The sequence below is a fragment of the Rhinoraja longicauda genome, chromosome 3, assembly GCF_053455715.1.
Source record: "Rhinoraja longicauda isolate Sanriku21f chromosome 3, sRhiLon1.1, whole genome shotgun sequence".
NCBI lineage: Eukaryota > Metazoa > Chordata > Chondrichthyes > Rajiformes > Arhynchobatidae > Rhinoraja > Rhinoraja longicauda.
Window position 1 is genome coordinate 45,431,673 of NC_135955.1, and position 8,485 is coordinate 45,440,157.

At 47.0% G+C, this 8,485-nt stretch overlaps 1 protein-coding gene across 6 annotated transcripts in view; it reads right to left on the minus strand.

Moving 5' to 3' along the window:
- Nucleotides 1-4,204, minus strand: part of caap1 (caspase activity and apoptosis inhibitor 1) — a 44,012-nt gene extending 39,808 nt beyond the window's left edge. For 4 of the 6 annotated variants that reach the window (XM_078396056.1, XM_078396054.1, XM_078396055.1 and 1 more), the window contains exon 1: nt 4,070-4,204. In XM_078396056.1, coding sequence (XP_078252182.1) covers nt 4,070-4,174 — 105 coding nt within the window. In that variant the 5' untranslated portion in view covers nt 4,175-4,204. Of the gene's footprint in view, nt 1-4,007 lie in introns of all 6 variants that reach the window. The other 2 variants (XM_078396059.1, XM_078396057.1) reach the window with 2 other exon arrangements.
- Nucleotides 4,205-8,485: the final 4,281 nt, after the last annotated feature.

Here is an 8,485-nt window from a genome sequence, read left to right on the forward strand (position 1 = left end):
CAGAAGCACTTAGTTTAGCTTGGAGACACCTGTCCCTTTACCTCCTTCCTCGATACCATCCAAGGACCCCGACAGTCTTTTCATGTGAGGCAGAGGCTCACTTGCACCTTCTCCAACCTCAACTGTATCCGCTGTTCCAGGTGTCAACTCCTGTATATTGCCGAGACCAAGCGCAGGCTTGGCGATTGTTTCGCTGAACACATCCGCTCAGTCCGCCAAAACCTACCTAAACTCCTGGTTGCTCAGCAATTTAACTCCGCCTCCCAATCTGACCTTTCTGTCCTGCGCCTTCTCCATTGTCAGAGTGAGGCCCAGTGCAAATTGGAGGAACAGCAACTCGTATTTCGCTTGGATAGCTTACACCCCAGCGGTATGAACATTGACTTCTCTAACTTCATGTACCCCTTGCTTTCCCTCTCTCTCCATTCCATCCCTTCTTCCCACCAGTCTTACTGTCTCCGACGACATTTTATCTCTGTACCACCCACGCCCTTGACATGAGTATGAAGAAGGGTCTCGACCCAAAACGTCACCCATTCTTGCTCACCAGAGATGCTGCCTTTCCCGCTGAGTTACTCCAGCATTTTGTGTCTACCTCTACAACTATCTTTTGACTACCTTCAGACATGGTCAGTCGGAAGATCTCGACCCGAAATGTCACCCATTCCTTCTCTCCAGAGGTGCTGCCTGTCCCACTGAGTTACTCCAGCATTTTGTGTCTATCTACCTTTTGACTCCTTCCTTCAAGCCAATTTTGAATTCAATTGGGTAGTTTACTTTCGATTCCACGGGATCTAACCTTCCAGGCAAACCTACCATGCCAAACTCGGTCAAAGATTTTACTGAAGTCATGAGAGTTCATACACCATTCTGCCTCGGAAAAGCAGCCAACATGAACAAGGATCTTTTGGGTCCCAGTCATTCCCTTTTCTGTCCACTCAGAAGATTCAAAAGCATTAAAGCACCAACCACCAGACTCAAGAACAGCTTCGTCCCTTCTGATGTCAGACTTCTGAACGTCCCCACTTTAAGCTAGGATATATTCTCGATCTTCCATGTGTGGGTTTGTAAGTTGTGTGGGTTTGTAAGTTAATTAGCCTCTGTAAATTGCCCTTTTTTTTTCCTTCTTATCAAGGACTTTATTCAGTATTTACATTTTACAGTATACCAGAAGGTACAAACACTTTCAATAGTCACATTACATCAGCAAATCAATATAATACAATAGTGCCATCTTTATCTATAATACACTCGACCCACCATGGCGACCAGCATTCACAGAAGGCCTCTAGAGTCCCCGCAGACACTGTGTGTTCCCTCTCCAGGGACACACGAGCATGGACATACGCCCGGAAAAGGGGCAGGCAGCCGACTCTGGTGTGACCATCGATTACCTGCTGCATGGACCCGCAAATTGCCATCTTGGCCAGGTCTAGGACCAAACCGACAGGGAGATTCCCACCCTCCCGATTGACGCTCCCCATTCCCTGCCTTGTGCCCAAATACCAAAATCATGGGACTGAAATGCAATCAAAATTTGAGGAGCAGCCCCTTCAAATATTCGTACATGGGCTGCAACCTCTCACTCTCCATGTACACGTGAAACACGGTCGCTTCCTCGCCGCAGAAGTGACAGGCGGCTGGCGAGTATGTGAACTGACTCAAATATCTATTATAGACACAAAAAGTTGGAGCAACTCAGCGGGAAAGGCAGCATCTCTGGAGAGAAAGAATGGGTGACAATTCGGGTCAGGACCCTTCTTCAGACCGACATCTATTACACACCACAGCTTCGTGCAACACTCTCCATCCCAGGTCCCCGATGTAAAGGGGGGGGACTCCATAAAAGAGAGACCTCTGATGAGTTCCACTCCCGCCGTCAAGTGGTAACACGGAGCACCAGGGCATGTCCGGATGGAAGACGAGAGCGAGGAAGTGCAGAGTGTGCAGGAGCAACCTGTACAGTAAACGTCTCTCCATGTCAGGGAACGGCACGCTGGGCATCTCGGAAAGGAGGTTCATGTTGTTTATGGCTGGCTCCCGGGAAAGATTCCGGGGCCTGGGCCCAATGAGCAATTCCAACCGAGCGGGGATAAACTCGGCCGGAATTGTTCCGCATACGCCCCTCCTCGACACCCACCGTGACAGGGTGAGGACCGGCCACTCTCGCAGCTACAACACACCTCTCCCCCTGAGGAACAGCCTGCTGGCTGAAGGTAACCAGGTTCCTAACTCTTAAGATATGATGGTAAAAGCTGGGCAGAACCCGCAGGTCAACTGATGCCCGCCACCGGGAGCCACAAATTCCCTCTGGGAAACTGCCCTGGCGGAAAAAGTAATAAATGACCCTGTGTGTAAGGAGTTGATGCGAAAGTGGGATAACACAGGAGTAATGTGAACAGGTGATCAATGGTCAGTGTGTCGGAACGAAAACTGCAGATGCTGGTTCAAATCAAAGGTAGACACAAAATGCTGGAGTAACTCAGCGGGTCAGGCGGCATCTCTGGAGAGAAGGAATGAGTGACGTTTCGGGTCGAGACCCTTCTCACGGTCAGTGTGCACTCGGTGGGTCAAAGAACCTGGTTCCATCCTTGTTGCCAAGATAAACAAAGGATTAGGATACAAGAGATTGGTGCCGATACCTGAATGTATCAGGTAGATACCTGGCTACAAGAGATCAGTAATAATAACTAAGTACTGCACCTCTGTACTGGGGTACGGGTATAAATGGCCATACGGTGGTTTAGGAACTAGGTACACATAACATCATGGTCAGTAATGGTAATCTGGTTATGGGGCAGTGCCGTGGCACAAAGGGCAAGTCCCCAGTTGTAGAGGTCAATACTGGTAGATATCTAGGTGTAGAGAGTCAGTACTAACACCAAAGGGCAGGGGCATGGTAGCAGGCAGGCTAAATGTGACACGTACCAGAATGTGAATATGGGATAGGGGCATGTACAGGATGCAAGGGATTTGCACTAGGATACAAGAGAAAGGTACCTCAGTGTAAGAGGCCAGTGCTGATGCCCACGTACGCAGCATTGTAACAGGGTAAAGCGAGCCATACCAAGTGTGAGTAGTCAGCACTGAGATAAACGGGGCAGGTACCAGGGTGCGTAGGGTAGATACATATATTATAGATGGACGGAGGGGTGGGTCCGAACCGAGTACATGGAGCCGAGACCCAGCTGTTGGGGGCAAGTACCGGGATAAGTGCCGGGTATGGGGGACAGGAACCTGGTAGAGGCAGAGACCCAGGAACAGGGGTCGGTCCTGACAAACCTGGGGCAAGTCCCTAGCTTTAAGGGGACAAGTACCGGGGTACATAGGGCTGAGACCCAGCTGTAGGGGGACAAGTACCGGGGTACATAGGGCTGAGACCCAGCTGCAGGAGGACAAGTACCGGGGTACATGGGGCTGAGACCCATCTGTAGGGGAACAAGTACCGGGGCAAATGGGGCTGAGACCCAGCTCTAGGGGGACAAGTACCGGGGTACATGGGGCTGAGACCCAGCTGTAGGGGGACAAGTACTGGGGCACATGGGGCTGAGACCCAGCTGTAGGGGGGCAAGTACTGGGGCACATGGGCCTGAGATCCAGCTGTACGGGGACAAGTACCAGGGCACAGGGGGCTGAGACCCAGCTGTAGGGGACAAGTACTGGGGCACATGGGGCTGAGATCCAGCTGTAGGGGAACAAGTACCGGGGCACATCATGGGGCTGAGACCCAGCTGTAGGGGGACAAGTACCGGGGCACATCATGGGGCTGAGACCCAGCTGTAGGGGGACAAGTACCGGGGCACATGGGGCTGAGACCCAGTTGTAGGGGGACAAGTACCGGGGCACATCATGGGGCTACGACCCAGCTGTAAGGGGACAAGTACATGGGGAACATAGGGCTGAGGCCCAGCTGTAGGGGGACAAGTACCGGGGCACATGGGATTGACTCGCGGGCAGGTACCGGGCAAGGAGCCGGTGGGTCGACCCCTGCCCTGCCCTGGCCTCACCGGTAGACCGCCAGCTCCAGCTTTCCGCGCTGGAAATGTTCGCCCCGCGGGGCCGCCCTCACCTCGACGGCGCTTGAGTCGGAGTTGAGGCGCTTCCTCTCCCCATGACTCTCCTCGCCGTGGCTCCGCTTCCGCCGCTTGTCTCTGCCCGACCTCTTACCCGCCATCGCCAACCGCCACCAGCCGCGCCGGAAAGTGTCGCGGCATTGCTTCCGGGGGTCGAGAGTCACGGGCGGAGTCCAGAGACGATCGGACCAATGGGAGAGGAGAAGCTATGGGACCAATGGGAAAGGAGAAGCTATGGGACCAATGGGAAAGGAGAAGCTGTGGGACCAATGGGAAAGGAGAAGCTATGGGACCAATGGGAAAGGAGAAGTTATGGGACCTATGGGAAAGGATAAGCCATGGGACCTATGGGAAAGGAGAGGCTCTGGGACCAATGGGATAGGAGAAGCTATGGGACCAATGGGAAAGGAGAGGCTATGGGACCAATGGGAAAGGAGAAACTATGGGACCAATGGGAAAGGAGAAGCTATGGGAGAGAAAGGGTCGGTGCAAGCGGAGAAAGAAGCAGGTGACCTTTCATCTCAAGACAACGCATGCACCCGAGACGCCAGCTTCTTGCTTTTCCCTCACTCTCTCTCTCTCTCTATCTCCACAGGAGTTGGCTGCCCACTCTGCAATTTCGACTCTTCTTACTGAAACTTCCCTCTGGGTGGGTCGCCTCCAAAATAGATTCCATTCACGTGGAAGTCAGTCGGCGGTGCTCGCACGTACATCCAAAATGCTATCCCTGATTTCCTCGTTGACTTTAAATTTATATGACAGACTCTCCAATTATGAAATCGTGCAGATACGATGACCTGGTTCCACATTGTACAAGATTTCACTTAAGTAGAGAGAGTCAAAAAAAGAACCATTAGCAACCATGCCTATCAACCCGGTGTTAAATTTATACAAGAGCAATCCAAATCATTCTTCCCTCTCCCCTGCCATACAATTTCACTCCCTTGTAGTACTTATCCATTTACCGTTTGAATTTCACAGCCACCGCACTTTAACAGTGAATGCCAGAAGTAACTGCTCACTTTAAACATTTTCCTCATCATTATCAAGCATCTCCTAAAAACCTGTTACATACAACCTGGTATAATTTGCAAAATGTTATATAATTTGCACAAGATTAGTATCTTACGGATTTGCATTCTGTAACATGAGCCACTGAAAGGAAGTTCTACAATCAAGTTCTACAATGTGCAAGATACATCTTCTGGATGCACTGGAACGCATCCTCAGTGACGTGACCTGGGGTCATCGGGTGTTTCGGGTCTCACAACATCAGACACCCTCGCCCAGGCGATCCAGCCAGGGTTGATCAGGCCCCGACTTGCGTCCCAGCAGCAACCGCCCACGGATCAGCCCTCTTAATCAAAGCAATCTAGTGGCTTTCTCTGCGGCTTCGCTTGCGGATTGAATGGCCGTTTTCTTTGCCATTATAATCAATGCGATATCAATGTGTACACAGAAGATACTGATAAGCAGTAGTATATTGACTAGTTGATTTGTTTTAATTGTGTTGATTATGGGAACAATCTTGGCAAGTTTATCTATAATACTTCACTACACCTCCCACTGGAACTGCAACATCTTTTTGCTCAGTTTAGACTGCAAAAAACCAAAGGATTACATATTTGAAAATGTAGCGCTCTCGAAACTTTTCTGTTCAAGTGAACAAAATCGCAATTTCTAACTTAAAGACAAATGTGCCGGCAACAGCCACAGGAGATGGATATATTTAGGGAGTCATCTATAGGACAGGAGATTGAACAAACTAATTCTTAGACGCATACAAATTCCTTAAAGAACAGAAAATATACTCAATATCCTGTGGGTGTTAGTGTTTGGTCTTGTTTACATTTGATTTTACAATTATGAATGAAGCTGAAAGTAGAATATAAAAAATGTACAGAGATTGCTGCTATCAGCTATATTGATCTGATCTTTGAGGTGGAAAAATAATGAGGGGCATAGATAGGGTGGATGCATGCAGTCTTTTTCCCAGGGTTAGGGAATTATGAACTCTGAAGGCATAGGTTTAAGGTGAATGTAGAAAACAGTTAAACAGGAAACCAAAGAGCTGCTTTTCCTCAGAACACTAGCAGAAATGGTTGAGGCAGTAACTAATATTTAAAAGACTTGGACAGGAACATAAATAGGAACGGTTTAGAGGGATTTGTGCAAAATGTAGACAAATGGGACTGGAATAGTTAGGCATATTAGTCAGCATGGACGAGTGGGCCGAAGGTCTATTTCCATACTGTCGGACGCCTAGCTGATAATAGATATACTTGAACTTTCAGTGATAAGGTGAAATCACTCAAGGTTGAACCACTAGAGCAAATGGCCTGTTGTTATGGGGCCTATCAGCACAGTAAAAATGTGCCACCCATACCACTCAGGCACTGTCTGATAACAATTGCATTTTGGTAACAGCTTTGGCAACAATAATGTAAAAAAGGAGAAAATCACCGTTCTATTGTTTCTAGACAACTATTTAACCCTAAACGTGGATTAATTTTATCAGTCACAATTTAGAACAGCTGACGAACTTGAGATTTTTTTAAAACATTCATTCGTATTAGGACATAAACTGAACAGTCAGAAACCCATTTATCTGAAGTGCTTGCTGTTTGGAGTTTCTTCTAAATTGCATTGGTAACATCAGGTGATGTGATGATTCTGGATCAGTTAAAACAACGGAAGCCCAGTGCTGGACAAGTCTAAGAGCTAATGTGGGGTAACTCAATTGTAAGAAATCAGAACCCATTAAACAAAGTACATAAAAAGTCCATTCATCCTTTCTCTGCGACTTCAGCATCTTTTCCAGGAAATATTTTCTGCATAAAATTAAAGCACAGTGGTATTGTTATAACCCATTTCCATACCGCAAAAAGGATGTAATGCAATTGATGAATTAAGAAACACTATTTGTAGTATGCAGGCAGAATTAGTGATCGGGAACTTGAGAACCACTTAATTTACTTTGGAAATCGACATGCCAAAAAGATGTCTTGCAAAAACAGTCAAGGGAAATAAATAGTTTCCATCCAACCTTCTCGCACTAATTGGACACCTTTGTCTCTAACGAATAAAAATATAGAGTACACCTTTAACCGTAGGTGGCAAATGAAATTGACAAGCAATCACTTCAATTGACGCTTGTGCAATAATACTATTAAATAATGTAACATATAGTTTTTAGTATTAACAAAAATAAACTCGTAGCTATTAAAAACATATATTTTTGAAAATCCTACATAGGGGAAAAAAGTGTTGTGTTGTTGTTGAGTCTGAAACTCTAGCCCCTAACCCACTACCCCATTGACACAATTCTTTTTCTAACATGATATTCTATAATGCGAGGTTTCTTAGACATTGCAGTAAACACTTATTTTTATGGACCTCTTTACAACGGATTTCAGTTAAAGCGGACCATGACAGCCGTCAACACCGCAGTCACCACCAGTGACGCAGGCCACACCAGCGCCGCCACTGATGCCGCCAGAGTCCCCACCACCAATGATGCCACAATGCCACCACCATCCCTCACTTGCACTCTGGCCGCCCGCGGGCCCGACCAATGACAATGCCAATCCTCACCTGGATTCAAGGTCCAGTTCCAGACCAAGAATCTGAAGGGTCTGGACTAGGACGTTACCTATCCATGTTCTCCAGAGATGCTGCCTGACTTTCTGAGTTACTCTCGAAGGTATCACAAAATGCTGGAGTAACTCAGCAGGTCAGGTAGCATCTCAGGAGAGATGGAATGGGTGACGTTTCGAGTCGAGACCCTTCTTCAGTCTGAGTTACTCTAACAGTTTGTGACCTTTTTTGTATTAACCAGCATCTGCAGTTGTTTGTTTCTACTATTTATACATTGATAATCACATACTTGGTTGTGGCAGACAATCGGCAACAAAGGATGCCGTGTGCTCCCCTATGGTCCGTTATAACGAGGGTTTGTTGTATGTTGAAACAAGGAACTGCCGATGCTGGTTGAAAGGTCCCAAACAAAAACGTCACATATCCATACGACCTGCTGAGTTACTCGTGTACTTTGTCTCCTGCCATAGCATTAAACTAGAATTAATTACGGCTTTAACATTGATATATTTGTTCTTTAAAGCTCAATTGGAGGATAAATCAGTGAACACGGTATGGATTATTAATATTGTAAACTAATTTCAACACTAAATCCTGTAACTTTCCATTATCAAGGGTTTGATTATCTATCAGATAGTCTGTGGGAGGAGCAGGTAGTCAATGCTCATTCCATTTTAGGAGTCTTAATACTAGTTCATGAAATTTTCATAATCCAACAAACCCATAAAGATGCTGAAGGCCGAAGGGCAAAATAAATCCTATAACATGAAAAGAGCTCAGAAAATGCTAATAATGCTCTTACAAAGTCTGTGAAG